This window comes from Contarinia nasturtii, unplaced genomic scaffold (assembly GCF_009176525.2).
Source record: "Contarinia nasturtii isolate CC-2019 unplaced genomic scaffold, AAFC_CNas_1.1 Cnas_scaffold_695, whole genome shotgun sequence".
NCBI lineage: Eukaryota > Metazoa > Arthropoda > Insecta > Diptera > Cecidomyiidae > Contarinia > Contarinia nasturtii.
The window spans coordinates 4719680-4742408 of NW_022198046.1; the positions used below are offsets into that span (position 1 = coordinate 4719680).

General features: G+C 32.9%; 6 protein-coding genes across 8 annotated transcripts; 3 read left to right on the forward strand and 3 right to left on the reverse strand.

Annotated features, from left to right (window-relative positions):
* Positions 1-4321: 4321 nt before the first annotated feature.
* LOC116341317 lies at positions 4322-5159 on the forward strand. The gene is made up of 2 exons (XM_031768293.1): positions 4322-4479; positions 4546-5159. The coding sequence occupies exons 1-2, from the start codon at positions 4411-4413 to the stop codon at positions 5047-5049; spliced, it is 573 nt and encodes a 190-aa protein (XP_031624153.1). The 5' UTR covers positions 4322-4410; the 3' UTR covers positions 5050-5159.
* A 454-nt stretch (positions 5160-5613) lies between these two features.
* Positions 5614-6717, forward strand: LOC116341238. The gene is made up of 2 exons (XM_031768181.1): positions 5614-5813; positions 5975-6717. Exons 1-2 carry the CDS (start codon positions 5748-5750, stop codon positions 6563-6565), a joined length of 657 nt encoding a protein of 218 aa, XP_031624041.1. The 5' UTR covers positions 5614-5747; the 3' UTR covers positions 6566-6717.
* A 3164-nt stretch (positions 6718-9881) lies between these two features.
* On the reverse strand, positions 9882-11667 carry LOC116340563. Its single transcript, XM_031767118.1, has 6 exons — positions 11480-11667; positions 11251-11407; positions 10895-11166; positions 10612-10708; positions 10320-10552; positions 9882-10262 (listed from the first exon to the last, which is right to left on the reverse strand). The coding sequence occupies exons 1-6, from the start codon at positions 11528-11530 to the stop codon at positions 9882-9884; spliced, it is 1191 nt and encodes a 396-aa protein (XP_031622978.1). The 5' UTR covers positions 11531-11667.
* Positions 11668-11823: 156 nt separating this feature from the next.
* LOC116341240 (casein kinase I-like) lies at positions 11824-13862 on the forward strand. 3 transcript variants are annotated; one of them, XM_031768184.1, is made up of 7 exons: positions 11824-11869; positions 12203-12317; positions 12374-12527; positions 12600-12871; positions 12934-13030; positions 13245-13474; positions 13540-13862. In XM_031768184.1, exons 2-7 carry the CDS (start codon positions 12267-12269, stop codon positions 13786-13788), a joined length of 1053 nt encoding a protein of 350 aa, XP_031624044.1. In that variant the 5' UTR covers positions 11824-11869; positions 12203-12266; the 3' UTR covers positions 13789-13862. The 3 variants fall into 3 exon arrangements, with proteins under 3 accessions (XP_031624044.1, XP_031624046.1, XP_031624043.1); XM_031768186.1 differs by having other exon boundaries at positions 11841-11864; XM_031768183.1 differs by lacking the exon at positions 11824-11869 and having other exon boundaries at positions 12181-12317.
* A 2406-nt stretch (positions 13863-16268) lies between these two features.
* LOC116341233 lies at positions 16269-17141 on the reverse strand. The gene is made up of 2 exons (XM_031768176.1): positions 17046-17141; positions 16269-16977 (listed from the first exon to the last, which is right to left on the reverse strand). Exons 1-2 carry the CDS (start codon positions 17100-17102, stop codon positions 16291-16293), a joined length of 744 nt encoding a protein of 247 aa, XP_031624036.1. The 5' UTR covers positions 17103-17141; the 3' UTR covers positions 16269-16290.
* LOC116340564 lies at positions 17109-17776 on the reverse strand. The gene is made up of 4 exons (XM_031767119.1): positions 17686-17776; positions 17510-17615; positions 17324-17429; positions 17109-17126 (listed from the first exon to the last, which is right to left on the reverse strand). The coding sequence occupies exons 1-4, from the start codon at positions 17771-17773 to the stop codon at positions 17109-17111; spliced, it is 318 nt and encodes a 105-aa protein (XP_031622979.1). The 5' UTR covers positions 17774-17776.
* Positions 17777-22729: the final 4953 nt, after the last annotated feature.

Sequence of the window (22729 nt, forward strand, 5' to 3'; positions counted from 1 at the left end):
GTTTTCGCCACCACATCAGGGAGAGAAAGAGAACTTTTTGCAATGCATTCACGTCAAACGCTAATTCATATAAACGTACAACAGTTTATCAAGCCACAACAAACTTTCTATTATTATAATGTTCACAAAAACTCGAAATGACTGTTAGTTATGTATATGTTTTATTTCCTCGATTAACTTAACCGAACCAATTTCGGACAAAACTATTGTATGGATTTAAAATATTCTAACTTTTACAAAACCAAAATGATTTATTTATTATAGTTTCAAACAGTTCAACAGAATTGGGCAAATTTCATTTGATCACTTGTACTCAAAATGTTTCATTGGGAAATAAATCTGCTTATGTTTATTGAAGGTACTTTGTTAAAGCAACCGAAATCAAAACCTCAATTCAAATATGAAAGCTTATGCGATGGAAAAATAATGGAAAAACGATGAAAGATTACATAAGACTCTATCTTTTGGTTGTGTTTTTGAGTATCATCGTTTTGGTTTGTTTAAAATGGAAAATGAACATATATAAATAGTATGGCAAAATGATGAAGTTTTTGTTTTAAATTGCATTTTGTTATTCTCATTGCATTCGTAATCGTGTTTGTGTTTGTGTCACACATTTTTTTTCTTTCTTCATCTCGCAACGAAGCAAATGGATAGAATCAACTGCTATATGAATAGTTATTACGTGATGTAGGCGATTATAGGCAAACATGAAATGCGGATGTTGGAATTGCACAAACATCGACAATCTTAAAAAAGGGAAATACAAGCGAATGATGGACGTGCTTTAGTGCACTTTTTTCTCAAATATGAGACATTTTCGTTGCAGCAAAGATGAAAATACTGTGCTGTTTTATTACATGTATTCCAACAGAATGAAAAAAAGTCGAAATCCAAAGAGGAAAAGCGAGCGAGGAAAAGAGACAAAGGCAGAAAAAAAGAAAGAAAAAATGCATAAAGAAATAGAATAAAGCGGCGAGATATGAGCACAATTATGGGGAAATTTTTTTAGATTGCAATCATTTCAAACACACACAAACAATAGTTGAAGAAAATCCACATAACAAAACAAAGAAAATGAGAGAGAGAGAAACCGATTGGCATCAAGACAAAGAGCTTTCAAATGGTATTTTATTTTTATGTATTTGCTTTCACATGAAGCATTGCATACCGTCAATTGCTTACATAGAGATGAACTAGCGAATTTATAGTGGTTAAGGCTTAAACTGTATGGTGGATCATAAATCTCTCTTTATTTTCGCATATTTATTCAAATTGCATCCTTTGTGGTCGCTTTGAATAATAGTTCAAATCGTTTTCTGTCCCATTTCCATTCGTTTTATTTTTTCTTCTTCTCCATTTGTAAATGGCATTCAATTCGAGTGGTAGAATGTGTGTGTTGAGTAGCAAGAGAGTGCTATGGCAGCTCGGGAAATTGATGGAAGATATAATCACAAATCGAATACCTCAAGCACCATTCAAAGCTCATCAATGTGACTGAGGCAGACATTTCGCATTTCAAACAACTTGCACCAGATTAGACAAACCACTCCAACGACACAACGTCATGGGCAATACGATATCTTTACGATTACATCGCCAAATCGCGAAACTAAACACTTATAACAACAACCAGCATCAGCAGCAGCAACAATACTTACAGTAAAACGGGTCCTTGATAAATGCAATAAACCGTTGCTTTATTCAAACATCCGAGTATATCGTAAATCAAACGGAGTTTTTCCACTCACGAATTTCGTTCTCATTTCATTCCAAATTAAAATGGGCGGGCAATCTTGCAACCAAAAAAAAAGAAACGACTGCATAAGAAAAGGTCAGAAGAGTTAAGATGTCGTGCATAAGACTCAAAAGTCATATTTAACTCGATCACAGGCGGCCGCACAGTAAAAACTACATATATGAAAAGCATCTTGATACATATAATTACGAGCAAAGAACTATTAAGATGTCGCGTATGCTTAGAAAATTGTACATAGAACATTCGCCAAAGCAAATGGTGTATGTATGGAAACTGAAGTGGAACCATTTTATAGCGGCGCTGATGGAAAAATAAGGCTCTTAATGCTTTTTCTAACCCATAACCTCCATTGATGGTTTTTTTTTTCTTCGCATTTTTAGTGAGTTGGCCTTTTTGCACTTATTCCAAGTCAAGTTAATTGCGTGTAACTCTATACGCTCAAAAGAAATTACAAGAGAATAAGTCTTTTAAGTGTATATTTTTGTGCCATTTTATTCGCTGAAAATTTACTACGTTTGGTTTTGATGTATTTATTTCGCAAGAGCTCCCAACCAAGATGAAATGGAAGAGTGAATCGCACACAACTGAACTTACATCTGGGTCGTATGTTTTCTCATTCTCTACCCCTTCAATTCTGTAAGCGTATCACTTTTTTCCGCATACAAAACTGCATCAGCCTTGATTTAGCATGTTGTTATAAGTCGACAAGTGTGTATGTGTGTGCAAAAAGCAACGAGCATATGAAAATAATTCATTGAAATCTCGTGAAAAAATTCTAAAACTACATTAATGCGCTTTCAGCCACAAAGAAAAAGATACGCACATTTACAATCAACCACATATACAGGAACTTGCACTCTCATGTTAAACTCCGGAGAAAATATGCAAAGATAGCATGAGAATAGAAACAAAGAGAGAGTAAAAGCAAACTATACTGTATTAAATTCATATAAATTTCACTAGTCTTTTGTCTTATTCACTTTGTACGTGTTGAAATGAAATGATTTTCTTTTCACATAATTCCTCGATGTTTCTGTTTCTACAACTTCTGTTCTCTTTACGCTTGTTTTTGCTTTTTTCTTCCGAACAATTGTAACCCAATGTCGTTGTCGGCACACAGTCTCTCTATTTCTCCGTCTTCTCTTACTCAAAATCCAAATCCTACTTCGGATGTGTCACACACACACACATGCACACACAAGCATGTTCTTCTATGACTTAATGCCAAAGTAGCACCAAAGTGCAATCTGGCGATTATATTTAAATAGTTCATCTTCTGCGCATAATTTTATCGCCAGAAGAAAATGCTTGTGCACAGCAGAAAATCATAGGGCAAAAGTCGTTTCAGTCTCTTTGAAATAAAGTTACATGTTCGTCATGTGCAGAATAAGCCCCATATCATGAGTACAGAAATACGTACTTGAATTGAGTTCACATTTCTTTTATCGAGGCATCTTGTGATTTGGTGTCTCAATATTATAATTGTAACTAAAATATGGCCGATTCTTTTTGCTGATCTGATCGAACACGATCTTTCGAGAATTTTCCAAAAATGGATTTTCATCGGATGAAATTAACCTATTTAATTGGCATTGTTTTATATTTCTAACATGGTGCATTAGTTTCAAACATATTTCATATTCATTCCACAAATTCTGCGAAAATGGGTATAATTATTCATTGAAATTTGAATAATATGGAAAGCGTCATTTTGCTATCAATCGCTCCAATTACTTTTAATATTAAATTTAATTTGATTCTTTTGAATGGGAGAAATTGAAACAACAAGTGAAATTGATTATTTGTGGTGTGAATGGATGACGTGACACTAATTGTAAATTCATTGATTACTCTCTTCATGCGGTGCTCTATTCACTATATTTTCAAGAGATGCCACACGCGAGCATAATGGATGCATGAAACATTATTCGCAGTTTCAAAAATAAATGAATTTTCATAATGAGAATTTACATTCTACATAAATGCGTATATATGTGCCGTACTTATTAATATCGTGTTTTTTTTGCATTTGTCGCCAATCAGTCAAATTGGTTTTTAGCATTAATCACAAATATGTCGCGCATGTGCTGGCATTGCCATCAATGTTTCTATACATTGTATCAAAATATGGTCATGACATTAATTACGTTGATATCATTTTTGGAGTTTATTTCATCGTATGCGTTACACTTTTACATTTCCTCATTTGGTAATTGAGTGCGCTGGCAAATATGCTTGCCGAAATGAAAACAAAAACGTGCATTGCATCAATTTTTAATTAATAAATAACACACGGCCAGCAGCGTTGTTTGTTCAGTGAACTCAAAGCAAATGACGTTTTTTTTCACTCTGTCATGTGGCAATAATATTTGATTGAATCGTTTGATTTCAAATTAAATTACTTTCATTTACCAGAGCGCCAAATTTTGTGTTTTTGAAACCATATAGCCTTGAGAAACTCGTAATTCGTACATCATTTTTTTTTTTTTAATTTAATTTTTTTACTTTGCCAAAATTTATCATTATCGGCAAAAAACGCAATTAAATTTAAATAACCTTTTCAACACTCAAGAAAGACTTTGAATTGACGCCAAGCATTCACTTGTTCAAATCAATCGAAGTATTGTCATTTCGAAGTTATTTCTATCAAAATGAACCACATTGTACCTTTCATCATTGTAATACTATTTGGCAAATTTTGGGTGACAACGTCAATGAAAGTAAGCAATTTTTTGCCTGTAAACTACATGTTTGTTATATTATACATATATTCTTAATTTACTCAGGACCAAGAAAAATCAACATCGATTGATTGCAAGAATTACAATGAAACCGTGCCAAAATTGATGTCTACCGCTTCATGGATTGACTTTGTTGTTGCCCATGCGAAAGGGCATTTTGAAAATCTCGAATGGAATGTTTTAAAAGAACTTCACAATCAAAAACGAAATGCAATAAGTGCACTATCAAAAGAAAATGCTTCAATCGAATACCTTGAACGCATGGCTGATATTTTTACAAATTATCGTAAAGGCGTTTTGGACATGGAATACTTTATTGATGTTAAATCGACAGAGTTTACTGGAAAATTGAAGAAAAGTCTGATGAATGCTAAAAAACAAATGGAGGGAAAAGATAAAATGCAGAAAATTCAAATTGGAAAAGCATATTCCGATAGGTTTGTAAACGATATGCAGGAATTTGATCGAATGGTAACAAATGAATACAATCGAATTATTCCAATTATTTTTCAACAACAACAACAACATTCATTTTTCCGCCCAGCATAAGTTATTATTAAAGGGAAAACTAGAAATCGATTGCTAATATAACATAAAAATGTATGCTTCTCTATTTGACCAATAAAGTCTCAATATTACTTTGAAATTCATCTAAAAAACTGTCTTTAACGTCAAAAACTCTATCGAAATTACTAAACTCTACAACAAATATTGATGTAATAAGTTTAGTCATTCACTATGTCAACCGAGTATTGACAACTTTAATTAGTTTTTGTTTCTGAATAATGAAGTCATTGAAATTGGTTTTGAAAATTTTAAGTCTTTGAAATTATTTCTATTGAATTTAATTTGTCATATGACGTCTTTGAATGTTTATTAAACTGTTGAGTTCACTACAGACTTAAGCTCGAACTATCTGTACAGTTGCTGACACGGACAGCTACTGATATTGGAAATTGATGATTCATCGCATTCTTCAGAACACTTATCAACTTTTGATAACCATCAGCCGCAGCAACTAACCGGTTAGCTTAGTTTCAGTTTATAATATGATATTCAAAGTAATGAAAAGGGGGCTTGAATTGTGCAAGGCTCTTTTTAAACAAATTCAAATTACAAAACTTCTATATCTAGTTTTCCATCTTATATTACTACACACGATTGGCTTTGAGCAGTCAATTTAAAACTGCTCAAAGGTTTGTAACTTGAAGAATCATATTTTGGACAAAATTATTGAGCATTGAGCAATGGGACATTCTATATCGGCTTTGATCATTACTTGCTTGTGTATTATTTGCTTTGTTCATGCAGAGGTAAGAGACTTTTATTTGATATTTAAGGAATATTGTAAGGGTTTTTCCCAAAAATAAGATGAATATTTCTAAAAAAAATTGAGAACTGTTGAGAACTATATTTCGGAACATATAACTTAAAGTCACTTAAATGAAATTGATATTGATCCAATTTTTTTTAGCCAAATCAATTGACAAGCCAAGAGCAGGAAAATGTGTCGATAATCTTGAAATCATCATCACCATTGAAGCAAAATCAATTTAAGAAAACCACTAACAAGATAAAATATAATGATCGTCGGTTTGCTTTTTTGATGAAACCGCCGTTGCCACTGTCAAGACCGCACTACACTGCAACCGAGTTCTATGTGAAAAGGCTATTGAATGCAACAAAATATGATGCATCTGTAGCATTTGCATTGGATGCATTTTCCGAATATCGAATTGGGGTACTTGCTTGGATGTATGGAATCAGAGAATCCAGTTTGGACATGTGCAAAAAATCAAAGAAAGCACCAGTGATGGTTCTATCAACTGTGGTCTATAGTGTTTTCAATAAAATCCAAGATAGGCTGGATCGAATTCATGAGAGAACGATGAAAACTTTCGAAATTAGTTCGAAGCGATTATTCACAGGCCGAAGAATGAGTGTGAAACAGGTGAATCAAAAGGCTCAACAAATGCTGATTCAATTGAAGAGAAGATTACAGCAATATGAAACAACAATTCGCAAAACCAAAGGCATCTTACGATCGGCCTTATCTTTTCTTTGAATAAAAACAATAATTTTTTTTTTGCTTCCATTTTAACCAGTCTCATATAAAAACAAATGTCGGTGTACACGTCCATTTAACGTTAAAGATAAGCGTCACGTTATTTTTTGTTAAAAAATTGTTGTCGAATAAAAAACACACGATGTAAATAATATTTTAGGAGCGTGGCGGTTTAAAAATTCTGTTCGAACAAAAATCAGTTGATTTGAGTGCTGTTGCATTGATATATAGTCTATAGCGCTTGCTCTTTTCTAACGCAGTGAGCGTCGTTCAACGTCATACGCTGTCCTTGTCATTCTTCCACTCTTTTGGTTAAACCAGAAAGGAGCAAGCGCTATAGACTACATGTCAATGCAACAGCACTCAAATCAACTGATTTTTGTTCTAAAATAATTTTTAAGCCATCACGCTCTTAAAATATTATTTACAACGTGTTTTTTTTTATTCGACAACAATTTTTTAACAAAAAATAACGTGACGCTTTTCTTTAACGTTAAATGGACGTGTACACCGTCATTTGTTTTTATATGAGAGTGTCCATTAAATTCTAAGTAAATACATGTGGCTTTAGAAAAAAACTAAACGATTTCAGTTAAATTAATAAAAGTTTCATAATGGAATTGTCTCGCTTAGTTTTGGTTTGGCAATAGCCAAAGGGAATTACTATGCGAAAATTGCGATGTCGACAAGCTGGAAAGACACGAGCACAAAGTTAATCTAAAAGCATGAAAATGTTATGTGAATTTACAAGATGCACTTAATACTTCAATCTCAATTACATCAGCAGACGCACAATCATTTCTTGGTGTGGCGTGTGCGCACACACAACTAACAACAAATAATAATAATACGAAATTAAGAAAATAAACAACAAAGACATTTCCTCAAAATGCATGATAATAAAATGACGCGCATTACATTATGACCAAAATTGAGTGAGGGTGAATTTAAGCGATGCTATTTTGGCATATTATTTTTCATTTCGTCAGGTCACGATATCGTGCATTCAGCACGTATTTGCATGTGTTTTCTTAATAAGATCATCAAAAACGCAAGAAATAATAAAAATAAATTTATTCATTCATTTAAGTGCCGTCACCGTCACCGCCCTTCATTCCATCTGCTTTCTTTTCGATGTAAACAAAAGTTAGTTGCCATTTTTATACTGCTGCTACATAATGTGTTTCATTTATTTTATTACTATGGAGTTAGCCGCACAGAAAAAAAAATGGAGCATAATCGAGCGCACACGAGACTCTTGCAACTAGATGAAGTAATCGCTATAAAAGAATAGAGCGTCGTTTTAATGGAATTTCATTCAATTTTGCTTCTTTTTATATTCGAGCAGATTTTGCTATTCGAAATTAGTATAGCATTAACTATAGATTTTCATCACAATAAATACTCGAAATTCATGAGAACGAAGCGTTCTTGTAATTTTCATATTTTGTGAAATATGAAATCAAACAAACGAACGTTGTGCTATAACGTGTAAGTGAGTCGTAATTTAATTTTTTCTCATTGGGTTAACTAATATTACACTGAAATATTAATAGTCGAATTTAATAAATTTTCAGCGTTTTTATTTCGCATCTCTGAGCGAAGAAAGCGTTTTCCGTTTTTAAATGCTTGCTTGACTTCAATAACGATGGCAATTTGACTTGAATTTCACCATTTCTATGAAATAAAATTTTGAATTCAATTTCAATAATAATAAAATATGTTAAAAATCGACATTCCGAAAGATCACGTTACGCTGAATGAAAATCAAATTTCTATTGTGCCAACCGCAGTAAATACGTTAAGTTAACATTAATACCGATTGAGCTGGGAAAATGTACATCTTGTACGGTTGATTCAATATAATGTTTTATGGAATTTTCAAACTAATACCGTTATGTTCCATTGGATTTTCCATAAGATAGTATAATTGATACGAACGAATACACTGAACATACGTATTCTAGAAAATTGACGACAAAACATACAACACAAAGAAGTAAAATAGAAACAATGTGATAAAGGCATCGCGAATGGTAAATCGAATGTACATTTTATTATCAGAATGGAAATCGATACATGTCGTTATCACAATTCAATCGGGTGAGATAGAAAAGGGAATATACAGAGAAAGAGAGCAATAAAATCCATTTACTTTGACGTGTACAATTCGATGCGACTGATGAGGTCGAATGGAATATGCGTGTTGTTACATACATGTTTATGCTCCGCGTAATGTAATAACATTCTCTCATTTCGAATGTCGAATTGCTCACGAACATTTTACTATTGCAGCGTGTTGACTGTTGATATTATCCTTATGTATTAAATTTCTTTTTTTATTTCATTTAATTTATGACAAAATGTATTGTTTACGTAGCGTGCTTTTTTGTTTAATACCATTTTTCGAATGGTTTGACGGGTAGTCATTTCGTATTTTTACCAAATGTTGTTGTTTTTATCATTGTGCGCCACATCTAGATGTGTGACAAAATCGTGCATCGTTAACAAACTTCAATATAATTTATTGCAGTGTGTACTATTTTTTTTGTTGAAGTTTTATTATTGACTTACGGTTTCCGGTTTCAATCTTCTCTTATTGATCTCAAGAGAATCGGATTCAGACAATTTACAGTTTATCTATATTTATTTATATTCGTATAGTGTATAATTTCAGACAATGTATTTGTAGTTAGAATGTTCAAAATTAATCGATATATTTGAATCGAAAAAAAAAACACAGAATTCAACACTGGAAAACGTCAACTATTTTTTTTCGAAACCATATTTTTAAATAACATGATGATTTTCACTTTGGTTGGTCTATAATTGAGTCTATATATGCACCTTGAAAATCGTTCGACCGTCTTCAACCCGGTCGATTCAACCATAAATAAATATGTTGCAATTGACATTTATGAGAAAGTCATCTAAATTTGCAAAATGCATTGAATGTGACCCAATTAAAGAAAATTTCCTGAATAATATCATTGCACTTGGTTATAAATACCATGCTATATTGAGATTTTTCATACAAATTAAGCAGAAATAGAGAAAAAATACAGCAAATAAAGTAGCAATGTCCGTTGAAGCAAAATGGAGAGACGCAGTACAGTGATGTGCACAAAACTAGTAATTATAAAGCTATAACATAAAATGACGTCGTCACAGTGCACAATGCGAATAGCGTTTCAAGTTTCAAATAATAGATCTTATATAATACGATTTAATGGCTTAGGATTTAAGAGACCTGAGATTTCGTTATTGATAATAAACTGCAGCATGAAAAAATGGATAAGACGAACATTTGAATTTGTTAACGTTTTTTGGGGTTTCTAGACGACTGTGCATTTGTATGCTTCTTTTTACTAAAATATTCAAAATTTACACTTTTGTATTTGAGCATTGGTTGATTGAAGGGATCGGTAATGAATGTTATGTTTGTTGGTATTGGGTGTTCTTCTAAATCCTGCAGCGCCTTTTCTTCTTCTTCCTCTGTTAGCCATGAAACTAAGACTGGCTTCCCATTCTTGTACTTTGCTATTTCTTCGTTGATAATTTCATATATTTTATCGTAAATCGAAACTCTTGTCCCATTATCGCGATTCATACTCTCAATCTGATCTTCGAATACATAACTGGCAAATTCACCGAAAACTCTGCTCAATCCGTCATCTTCAATTTCCTTGATTTGTTTCTATCAAACAGAAAATTGTAAACCAAACTTCCTCATCTATTAATCGATACAACTTACAATATCTTGTGCCAATTTTCGCCAGAGGTATCTCAATTTTCCGAGGAGTATTTCATGCATTTTACTAAACTGAAGCCATTCGAGTTCTAAACCGAAAAAGTCACTCATTGAAGAAAGAAAACTTCCCCTATCCTCCTTTGCCGCACGTCGACCATCTTCAAAGGTTCTTTGTACTGAAGGTTGCGATATCTTTCCTCGGCTACTTTTATACATTGTTGAAGCTAAATTGTAATCTAAATTCCAAACGGTGTGTTTTTAATATCAAAAATTTAGATACAAAATTTACACTTACCGATAATGAAACACTGGTGTTTACGGAACATTATATTACCATATTTGATGTCATTGTGATGAATACCACGGCTATGGATGTATTTTGTTATTCTTACCTGCGATATAAAAATGAAAATAAAATTCATAGTCGATAATGCTGAAGTCTTCAGTTGTGTCGCCAAGAATGAAAATAGCTTGGAGAACTAATCCTCCTGCTCTGACTTATGGATGTTTCAGTGAGCGATAGCAAGAGCAGACATTCTTAAATTCTTTTTCATTCTCAGAGGCACAATTCTACTTACAAATTCTCTAGATATTATTAAAATATCTGTTTCGTCAATGTCTTTGGCATTAATTTTTTTAGTGAATACTGGATCCAGCAATGTAATTGCCATCAAAGTGTAATCTTCCCATTCGCCGAAATAGTAAACTGATGGAATGCCTTTACTTTCAATAGCCGTATTATTGATTGCATCTAAATATGAATAGATTTCATATTCTCTTCTGGCCTCAAGTTTACCTTCAGACGATGTAAACTTCATTGCCACTTCACGTCCATTTGGACGCAGTGTGCCTAGAGGAAATGAATTTTACTATATAATTATATCTAATGGAAGTGTCTCTTATTCGGAAAAGTTATTCGTCAGAAAATACAAACCTTTGTAAGTAAAACCAATTGATCCACCACCAAGGAATCCAGATTCTGTAGGTTTAAATTGATCAATAAGTTCACCTTTTCTGGCCATCTCGTCTAGTTTCAGCACAGTTTCGTATCCTGGCAATTCTTCGGCTTCGTGACATAGAAAACCATAGATCTATCGAAGTCATATTTCGTTTTCAAAACCAAAAGAATGGGTGGAACAATATAATAGCTGACGTGTACTTACGATTGATGGAAATATTGCCACGAAAACATAACCTAGTGCTAGCTTTTCCATTGAATTTATTTGATGCCTTCAAAAACGTTAAAAGATACGTACTGATCTATACGTCACTGAGCCCCTGTAGATGTTGTCAATTTGTTGGAATTTTACAAAAAGTTCTTGAAAACTGGCTTGCATGTAAATTTTAAAACGTATGTTTGCTTGCGTTAAAACATATGTAAAACGTTTTCTTTACGAATTATTAATTTGTTTTGGATACGTAGAACCAAATTTAAAAAAAATATATCCATAGGATATATGCTTGCTGAGAATGGGACATTTCGATTGTGTGACAATAACAATTTGGTTCTTCAAGGCGTATCTGCAAATATAGATTTCTATTTTGATAGTTTAGTAATGTCCTATTCTCAGCAAACTTCTGAGATATAATGTCTGGATAATTTAAGAAAAGAATAACTAATAAAAATCTAATCGGGATTCCATAAAATATTGGTGTTTGAACAGCTGTTATTAACGCGCTGAAATGAGATGTCGACTGAAAAAAATTCTGATATCGGTTTCAGTTGTGGAATTCTTTTTGGGGATTTTCCACTAGAAAAATTTATTTAATTATCAAGTTTCCAAAGAACTAACTCTAATGCTATTATCAGTTATATAAATTCACCATCTCATCGATAAATTATTTATCTGTTTTATTACTTCCAAATTACTGAAAAACTGTTTCAGGCACTACACTGGCACATGTACTCAAAGAAGAAACAAGCCGTTTTGAATATCTTACACATTTAGAATGATTTTAATAATTTGCTATCTTTTGATAAGCGGGTTTCCAGCCATATATGTAGGTAATTATTATCTGTTAGTAAATAAATTAATAAAAAATATATTTGGTTTCAGGGTGAAATATATTCATCCTTCAATGTTACGGATGATATTAACCATTACTTCGCAAAAGGAGGAAAATTGAATATTACCGGTTCGAGAGAGCACGAATTGCAACTCTTAAAAGGAGAAAGTCTTGGCGAAACGAAGCATGCAATTGTATGGAAGGGTATGAAGACATAATATTCGAATAATGCATGGAATACATGGCTAGATGTACATATTTCTATTTTCTATTGAGGTCTTTATAATCGCAACACAAATATTGCCATCAAAATTTTTTGGAATGAAGAATTATTAAATGAGGAGATAAAGATATATCATGCCCTGAATGCCACAGAGGATCTGAATATTGAAAGTCGGGGAATACCTAAAGTTTATTACTATGGACCATTTCTTGAAAAGTACCACGCCATTGCAATAACATTGTTTGATGGAACTCTCAGAGACCGTTTCAAACTTCAAAATGGACATTTATCTGATTTTAGCATTTTGCTGATATTTAAGCAAGCGGTAATCAAGAATAATATTTTATTTGAATAAATATGAAATTTCCATAAATATTTGAACCTTAGGTACAAACATTAGAATTTATCCAAAGTATGCAAGTAGTCCATAATGACATCAAACCAGAGAACATCTTCCTTCGTGATTCAAACGTCTTTATAGGAGGTAAGAGATGTTATAAACACAGAGAAATAAATGTGTGGAACACTGTTCTGAGGAGCTGGAGGAGCAAATTATTAAAAGTCATCAATCTTAATTATTTTTTCAACTTTTAATATTTTGTTCCTTACTGAGGGCCCCTTCGTATTTTTGCCATTACCCCTCCAAAATGAATGACGTGTGCACGTTCAAATGTCATATTATTTATCGTGTCAATTAGATTTTGGTATAGCCACATTTAAAGGTGCACAGAATTATCGTTGTACGCCAACATTTGCTTCCTCAAGTTTTCATATGAAAGAGAACGCGAGATACCCAATAGATGACTTGGAGTCCTTAGTCTTTACGATGTGGAATATTGGTAATGTTCCGATGGATCCATCCGGCGAATATGAAGGTTATGCCTTATGCAGAAGCTACACAGAAGGGACTACTGAATCTAGATTGCTGGTTTGTAAAACAAATTATTTCCAACATTAAATCGATAAAAAAAAAAAACATTGATTGACTTTCAGAGAAAATGTGAATATTTCAAAAATAAAGATGTTCGAAAGGCCTTTGAGCTCATTTGTTTGGGACAATTTCTATGCAGCCGAAAGGTTCCTGATTACGTTAAAATTATAAAAATATTAACAAAAGCAATAGAAAAAGTTAGTGAGAAGTCGGGTCAGGTGCAATTCGAGTGGTTGTCAAAGGGTGGCCAAACTTCTCTTTGGAAAAAAGCTTTCTCTCGCGCAACGAAAAATGAAAAAACAAAGAATTAAATTCAATACTTTTTAAATATAAACAAAACAAATAAAGAGGCAAATGCTACAAAGGCGAATATGAGACTCGAATTGCAGGTATTTTTCATTATTACTCGGAATACCAATTCGAATTTCTGGATGATTCAAATTTGCGAAAGCCCAAAATTTCCGAGACATCACTGTATCACAAAAAATAGTTCTATAAAGTCAAATAATAGAACTTTCTCTATTATACTCAAGTAAAGTCAATGAAACGTTTCAATTGTTTTAGTTTGTGTCTATCCAAATTGGTTGTTCGAAAATTGTATGCCGAAATTGTTGAATGGCTGAAAATGTTTCTGGTGACAAATTACTCCAATATTATATGCAATAACCATTAAACATTGACAATTTTATGGGTGAATCCATTGTGATTCAGTCAATATATTTAAATCAATGGAGCTGATATGCCATTTGAGAGATATCAATGGGATCGAAAGCCTTCCAAGTTACGAATGGCGAAAATACATTTGACATAATTTACAATTTCAGTTTTGATTCAATTCCCCATGACATAACTCATTTGATACAATGTGCGATTTCCACATTGCCGAATTTGAAGTTTTCGAACGCAACTGAGACTTTTATTGCCATATATTTATACATATTGAAATGAGAACACAATCAACGTATGGAAATATATGAACCGCGAGGAAATACCATTGTTCATGGTGATAAAATGCAGCATGAAGCGGCCCAAAGAGACACAAAACGCTTTTCACCAAATTTATTGATATGTATACTTTCTCTCTTTCTCCTTATCTCTATTCTGAAAATAAGGCATCGCATTGTGGCGCTGTGTGTGTATGTGGTGAAGGCGACATATGCATGGGATATAAAATTTCTTGAAATGTCAGTTTGTGATATTTTTCGTTTTATTTGTGTTACCATCGTCACATTGAGATTTAATGGATAAATCAGTGCACAATACCATTTCGAATACAAAATTCATACAAACAAATTGTGCAAAGATGCACCAAGATTGAGATACCGTATGTTACATTTCATGATTTTCAATGTTAATACGTCGAAATATACCCACGAAATAAGAATATTTTTTCTTCTGTATTTTTCCATGCAATTTACTTTGAAATGACGTCTTCCCATTTTATACAATCATCTTATTGTTGTCGTAGAACCAGATTTGAATATATATGTCTCTGAGTTGAAGTATAAATGTACACTGATGGCATGAGATTTATAGTAATACAAAACGGATTGAAAACATATGAGTTCTCGTATCCAGCTGTGAAATAACCCTTGCATTCACCAACCGTCAAGTTTTGCGAAAGAAAAAAGTTAAAGAATGCCACTCAACAGCTAACAAAAACGAAACTCCTACAAGCGATTTTAATCGAAGCTTATTTTGAAAATTTTCCCTTTCATACTTCATGCCCTCAATACTTTGGTTAGCAGTTTGCTCAACATTGGGCATTGGTATAAAAAGTTTCTATTGAATTGTTTTAATTTATCAGAAGCAAAAGTTTTTTACTCAGAGGAGGTAACTATTGGATAGATCAAGATTTGATTATTCCATAAATTCGTAAACATTTTCGAACAAACAATTAGCTCAGCTTTCACCAATTTTATTCAAGTGTTGTTATTCACACGAATAAAAAGTAAACGAAGCCTACAAGTTTAAAATAACATCGCCTTTTTCGAGTTTGCGTGACAAAAACCCGTTTAACATTGCGTTGAACTGTTTTTTTTTCTCACATTTTATGCAAAATTGAAAATTGCTCGCGAAGCACCCCAATGACACACATTATGGGACGCAGAACACACATATACCCTTTTATTCATCGTACTAAAAAGAACTACTCCCATTAAAATAGAAAGTTGTCGTGACGGATGTAGATTTGTTTTGTGCTGTTTTTCGTCTAGCTTCAGTCGAATGTAATGAGTAACTTTGCTCATTGTTTTATGCAAGAATGACAAAATCATGACTGAATAATGGAGTTTATCGAATGGCGTGAACATATTTACGATGTAATAATAGTTTTTCACGATAAGGTGAAAACGTAAATCAGTTGAAAGTTCTATGTGTTGCGATTGCGTTAACACAAAATAAAAAAGCGATCGTATCATTGACACGGGTACAAAACAATTGTGTCAGAGGAGGTAGACTTCTTTTCAATGTAAATACACTGAAGATTTACATAATGATACGAAATACATTTTTTATGAAACTTGTTGGGAAAATAGATGGAAATGATTAAAAAACCTAGTTACTTTGAATCTAGTTTGTGTTGGTTGATTATCTTTGCGGTGAATATGTGAAAAGGGTTTTTTAATCAACTTTCAATAAAACGATATATAATGTTAACTTTGAATGAAAACATCCGATAGTAAAAACCAAAGAGTACTTGTACATAGCTTGTGGTGAATTGAAACATATAATGAAATATAGTCAATACCAATTCAAAACCGATTCTATTGGCATTCAATAAAAAAAGGAATTTATTCTTTTATTTGATTCTTTTATTTTCGCATTCTATTTCTATTAATTTTTTCAACATCCATTGCCATTTTGTTTTTAGCCGTATTACATAAATTCATGTTGTGGTCAACTTCTTTCATTAAAATATTTTCAAGTGAAAGTGTTGGTTTCAAATCTTTGAAAAAATTATCCATTGATGACGATTGAATATTCTCACCTTTCAAATACTTCTCGATATTAATTAAGTGTTTTCTTTGCTGAACCATTTCGTAATGCATAAGATTGGCAGTTCGGTCGACGTCTTCACGTTGCTCAGATGCGACTTTTTCATGATTCTTGATTAAATTTTCCAATTTTCCTAAAAGCATTGCACCCATTTTCATAATATCTTTCTTTTGATTTTCTATTAATTTTCTTGTGTGATCACCAACTACAGTAACGTAAGTTTGAGTCGCCTTTCCAAGTTCCATAATATTTTTTATCCAAGTTTCAAAGTGATGTAAATTTTCTTGGAAAAAGTTCAAAATTTCTGCAGCAATTTTGTCGTCTTTTACATGTTCAAGGGACTTTTTTACAACACCAATCGACTTTTTCAAGGCATGTAAATCATGTGTTAACTTCATATCTGTTTGTGCGTTCAATACATAAAATGAAGCCGGCTTGTATATTTGGTCTAGATCGGGAAGTGGAGAATAAACCGCCACCGATTCTCTGTTTTTTCCACAAAACTTGATTTCCACAAAAAGAAAAAAGTCAAATAAAAAAAAATAATGAAAATCGTCAATCATAAACTTACGCTACTAAAAACTGACGTAGCTAGGAATAGAATTCGGAATTGTATTTTAGTCAACATTTTCGTTCAAACTGTTTTCAGTCTCTTGATAAATTTGGTATTTATAATGCCCGAGACATTTTTGTGACTTCTTGGCAGGTAAAAACGAGTAAAAAAAATATTGTGAACGGAGCATTTTTGCATTAATTATAATTGAAAACGTAATAGAATATTTGGTAGTCAATTTTTTCCATTGAACTCATTTACGTTATTTTTGAAATTTAAATTAAATGAATATTTACGCTACAATTTGTTGTTTCACCGATATCAGCGATAATATTTATATTCTTTCTGGAGGATATGCGTGACGCAAAAGAGTGTCTTCGTAAGTAAAAAGTCGTCACACGTCTGTTTTGATTTTTTGTTCAAAATAATCATGTACTCAAGGTTAACTGTCTAACTGCCGCCTCTTATATCTACCTACTTACTTGTAAACACCCAACGTTGAGCATGTTGATTTTGGTGACAAATACGCAATTATTACAATAGTTAGTACCAATAAGCCAAATTTCTCTGTCTTCTCAAGTGTTATTTCTAAAAATGGAAATAAAATGTTCAAAATTTGTTTATCGAAAAATGATTCCTGAAACGAATAGAGTCGGACCTGGTTTTAATGACCCAAGTATGAATCCAAAGTCATATTTATGGATAATAATACCCATCGCATCGATGAGTGAAAGTATGGTATCCATGATTTACTATTTGTGGCACGAAAAAGCGACATCACGTCGCCGACATGAATATAAAATTGAAGTAGGTGTGTGGTTATGGTGAGAAAAATAATCCAAATTTTATTATTTGATGGCATCGCACGAATTTCAGTAAAAATAATTATAGCACAACGGTATTCACACTCTCTTTCTTTCTCCTCTCCCTCTCTTTCCCTCTCTTCTTGGCATTGTAAATACTTTCATTTTGTTAATGTTTCACATAAAAGTGAAATTCATTATCTAACAGCGCAAACTGAAATTATGTTAATCAGAAAATTGTGTAGCGAAAATGGCACGTTTGGGTCTCTATCATTTGGTTGGATCACGGTTTTTTATGTACACAAATCTAACACTGATTTTCATATTTAAACAATATTTCGCACGCATGCATATATAATATTAATGTGAAATTGGTTGTGATATCCTTGAATACAATTTTTTTCGGTTACTTGAAACGATGAATCCATTGTGTCCCGTGTATATATAGATCACCAATTATGCATGAAGCAAATTCATAGATGTATGTATATTCATTGCGTCCTTTACACGTTCTATATTTTCAATGTAAACATTGATCTATTGCCGTTGTATGCCTTGTCGAGGCGTACAAAGTGTTTTATTGAATGAGAATGATTCATCATTAAAATTTAATTGCCATCTATTCAGCGATTTTGATGGTGTTTGCTTGAACAAATATATATGTATAGATAAGAGTATACATACAGCTAGGCATACAATGTGCAGAAGTAGTAATTGGAACCTACATATAATTCACATGCATACACATATACACATCTATTTCTGTTGTTAATTCAGTTCCATTTAGTGATTTCCTTGTGAGCTATCGTTCAAAAGTGTTCGTTGTAATTTCGCATTGAAATCCTGAAAAGGTTGTAGTCATCAATATTCTTGACGGGTTTGTTTGTGTTGTTGTTTTTAATTTCGACAAAAACTTTCCTTAGAAAGCAATTTACATGATTGGTTGAGTGAATTTAATAACCATCTTCTCTTCTATGTTTCTCGAATTATTATACAAAGTTATGCCAAAAGAAAATCGTAGCACAAATGTATTGGAGTCATTGGCGACCACAAGGCAATATGCAAATTTGGCAAAAATGACGGTAAACACAATTGAAACAATTGGGCAAAATAACAAAGATATCGTTAGGGGTCGCTGCTGTCAGGGCGCACTCTATGAACACATTTGAGCTAAGGATGAAATATTAAACTATTTTATAGATAGAATGGATAGGATTTCATCCCTCAAAAATAACAACCTTCTTACTGAAAGTGTGAATTTATTTCTAGAGAATGATGAACATTTTCCAAACACACCAATCATACCATTCAAACATTCAACATACCATGAATAGCACTGATGTACTTCATGAAGATACAACACATTATTATGGGCAATAAATGTTTGAAAATGGAAAATTGAAAATCTCATACAAACACATAAATGAAAATTATATTCACACGTGATTCAGTGTTCATACGACACACAGCCAGAGACAGAGAGTGGCAGATATGTGTTATAACTTCGACATTGCCAGAGAATTCAATTGTAATGGGTTTCATTTGAATATTTGCATTAATTTATCGTCTGGCATACGATCCAAACCAATTTCGGTGCCAAATAATTTCTTTGTACATACGCGTCAAACAGTATTTGCATCATTTATGGGACGCACAGCAATTAATAATAAAAACATATTTCAAATCATAATATCGAAAGAGATAGAACAGAAGTACTTCGATATGCATACAATAGAAAACCCCATTAAATGACATATGCATTCTTTGTATAACACTCATACACTAAAATCTCAGTATTTCATTATTATTATTTCATACACGCAAGAGAGAGATAGAGCGAAAATGTATTTTCAAATGATGGCAATTTTCATCGCCACTTTCTCTAACAAGAGGGTAAAACCAAAGATCCTCAAACACACAACACTAACATGCTATGTAGATTTTGAAGAGTACTCAAAATGTTCAAGCATTCGCTATGTGTAGCTCATAGAATTCAATGATTTGAATTAATAAATGTTCATGATTTTGGTTTATAAATTTGTCTAAACGTGGTTTCCGCTGATGTTTGCACATATATATATATATATATATATGGTGTGCGCTGGCTTGCCTATCAATTCTTGCCGACGGAGACGCTTTTTCGATAAATTGTCTCGTAAATAGATTTATTTGCATGCGTCTGCATGTGGTTGGTTTGATTGAGAGGTTATGTTTCTGTCATATACATTGATTGTTTCGCTACTATTCTTGTAACAGCTCTCTTCTTCCTCTCTCTCGCTGTGGATGTTCGTTAAAAACCCAACTCAATAGATATGCTATCTCTTTAAGCAATGAAGCTCTATCAACATTCAATTTGTGATATGACATCAACTATATCATCTCTACTTCATCTGTAATATGTGTGTGTTCGTCGCACTCTCCATATTGTATTATATATAACGTAGAATTATTCGATTCGATTTGGTCGCACATGTGTGAATACAAGTGTTTTGCAATCGCTATTAACGGGCTCTTATCGTTATCATACATGTTGAGCTTTATCTCTCTATCTCTCTCTCCCTTTTTTTTCATTTTATTCGAAATATTTCGGAAAATTCAACCACAGAATTCAACTTGGGCATACATTTGCCGGCAAAATATACGCAGGAGCACGAACCCATTGAATTTCACTATTGATGTGCCATTCAATCCATCCATTATGTTTATTAACATTCGAGTATCTTCAATCATCGATGAAATATTTGTCGAGTATTTGAACCGCATTCTCGAATTCGATTCGAAAAAAAAGTGGATGCAAATATTTCAACTCAATTTGATGACGCAGATTGAACATTTCAATGTGTTTCATATAGTCTTTTGTTTGTCAGCGAGAGATAGAGGGGATCAATTTTAAAACAATTACATACAAAACATAAAATCATTGTATAGAATACGATACAAAGAACACATTTTTTTACTCAACTTTTCGTTTCAATACTACTTTTACAAAATGGAGTTGATTTTCAAAGTGCTTTTTAAATGAAAATAGTCGGCATTCATAAAATTAAGTAAATGTCGGTTTTTGATATTTTATATCTTCCCAAACCATACTAATTACCTACAAGAGAGTTGTTTTCACCTGAAACTTCTGCAATTTATTCACCCAGTTTCTTGTTACTAGAATAAAAGTCCTTATTTATTGTTGCGGCTTTTAACATATGGAAAGTTGCGGAATTTAACCAACACACAGAGAGGGAGAGAATTTAGAATCTTATTTGCTGGAAATTCTCCAAAACCAAAGAAACTTTAATGAAATATGATCAATGCAGTACTCGGTGTAGAATTGATAACACATATCCAGTTTATAACATTCGTTCGTGTTCGCTTCGAATGCAGCAAAAATTTTGCGAATAAGTTTATGACAAACCAGTACATACCACCTAAAAACTAGAGATGTAAACGAACGCGGTCGTAAAAAAATATTTGGGTTCGTTTTCTTTCGTGTTCGTAAGGACGGGCACTACGAATGAACGCCTGGTTCGAAACGCGAGAAATCACGAAAAAGAACGTTCGCTGACAATCTTCTCAACTCACGTACAACAATTACTGAAAAAGAGGATTATACAGAAGGAGAAAGAACGCTCATTCCTAAGCTGATTCGCATCATTTTTGATTCCAAAGAAATAAGTTTTTCCTATTAAAAGCTATAAATTTTCCTATTTTTATGAGAATCTGCGGATTTTTTTTTATTGAAAAACACATAAATAAAAAAAAACCACAAAAATGACACAGCTAAGTTGCAAAGGGAAAAAATTGAAAATATATCTGGTTACTTGCAACTGAACTGTATCAATTTTAAGTTGCAAAAGTGGATGTAAAAACAACTTATATTTGGTAGTAGCTGATCATAGTTGAAAAAAATAAATTGACTAGCGGATTAATGAGAACTTAACTAAGTGAATTAATACTCCATGTTTCGTTGCTCTGTGTGTACACGTGTAATAATTTTTTTGACTGTACGTGTTTGTGTACGTGTGCGTCCTCCACCCTGTATTTGGTTTTTCATTGTCGTTGTTGTAACTGTTGTTTTGGTGTTAGTTTCTGTATCGCCGCTAGAATCTGTAATTTTATATATACAATATATATTTTTGAAATACGTGGAAGATGATATAAATATTTTCTTAAACATTTATGAATTATAAAGAAAATTAAATTTACAGAAGTCAAATTAAAATCAAAAATACCTTTCTTCTCGATAGTGTATGTCTCAACACCAACCTCAGCACCTTTTTTGCCTGGTGTTTTATTGTATTCGAAAACCTCTGTGTTTTCTGTTTTCTTGGTGATTGTCCAATTCTCGGTGACCAAAAATTCGGATTCACCTTCTTCGTTGATGGCCGATACACGGAATTTGTATTCTGGACCTGCGCTCAAACCAGTAACAACATATTCGAAATTTTCTTTTTTATCGCCAAAAATTGAAATTTTTTCGACCAGCGACCATTTGCCGCTTTTAGTATCTTGTTTTTCAATTCTGTATTGCTTGATTAGAACACCACCATCGTCTTCTGGTGTCTTCCATACGAGTTTGCACCCGGTTTCGTGAACATCTTTTACTACTAACGGTCCCTTGGGTGGACTTGGTGGTGCCAATACAATCAACTCAACGATTTCTTCATCGCATCCACTGCGATTTGTCGCTTTGAACTTATATTTTCCCGTATCATTACGTTGAACGTTAATAATTGAGAAATTGGTGTGATATTCCTTGTTTTCGATCTTGATGTGATCTGATGAAGTGAGTGTTTTACCATCAGCCCGATTCCAAACCAATTCTGGTGCTGGCTCAGCAGCAACATCGACAGACCATCTATGTGTACTGCCGGCCTTGATCGTAACTGGTTTCAATGTCTTTCGATC

Bases quoted from the DNA above. Each gene is read 5' to 3' on its own strand.
- LOC116341240 (XM_031768184.1), top strand. From the start codon at position 12,267: ATGATTTTAATAATTTGCTATCTTTTGATAAGCGGGTTTCCAGCCATA. The intron at 12,318-12,373 runs GTAGGTAATTAT...ATTTGGTTTCAG, and splicing joins GCGGGTTTCCAGCCATATAT to GGTGAAATATATTCATCCTT. The intron at 12,872-12,933 runs GTAATCAAGAAT...TTTGAACCTTAG, and splicing joins TGCTGATATTTAAGCAAGCG to GTACAAACATTAGAATTTAT.
- LOC116340564 (XM_031767119.1), bottom strand. From the start codon at position 17,773: ATGGATACCATACTTTCACTCATCGATGCGATGGGTATTATTATCCAT. The intron at 17,616-17,685 runs GTCCGACTCTAT...TTCCATTTTTAG, and splicing joins ACTTGGGTCATTAAAACCAG to AAATAACACTTGAGAAGACA. The intron at 17,430-17,509 runs GTAAGTAGGTAG...AAATCAAAACAG, and splicing joins TCAACGTTGGGTGTTTACAA to ACGTGTGACGACTTTTTACT.
- LOC116341238 (XM_031768181.1), top strand. From the start codon at position 5,748: ATGGGACATTCTATATCGGCTTTGATCATTACTTGCTTGTGTATTATT. The intron at 5,814-5,974 runs GTAAGAGACTTT...AATTTTTTTTAG, and splicing joins TTTGCTTTGTTCATGCAGAG to CCAAATCAATTGACAAGCCA.
- LOC116341317 (XM_031768293.1), top strand. From the start codon at position 4,411: ATGAACCACATTGTACCTTTCATCATTGTAATACTATTTGGCAAATTT. The intron at 4,480-4,545 runs GTAAGCAATTTT...TAATTTACTCAG, and splicing joins GGGTGACAACGTCAATGAAA to GACCAAGAAAAATCAACATC.
- LOC116340563 (XM_031767118.1), bottom strand. From the start codon at position 11,530: ATGGAAAAGCTAGCACTAGGTTATGTTTTCGTGGCAATATTTCCATCA. The intron at 11,167-11,250 runs GTTTGTATTTTC...CATTTCCTCTAG, and splicing joins AATTGGTTTTACTTACAAAG to GCACACTGCGTCCAAATGGA. The intron at 10,709-10,894 runs GTAAGTAGAATT...TTTATATCGCAG, and splicing joins TAATAATATCTAGAGAATTT to GTAAGAATAACAAAATACAT.
- LOC116341233 (XM_031768176.1), bottom strand. From the start codon at position 17,102: ATGTTGACTAAAATACAATTCCGAATTCTATTCCTAGCTACGTCAGTT. The intron at 16,978-17,045 runs GTAAGTTTATGA...GTGGAAATCAAG, and splicing joins CTACGTCAGTTTTTAGTAGC to TTTTGTGGAAAAAACAGAGA.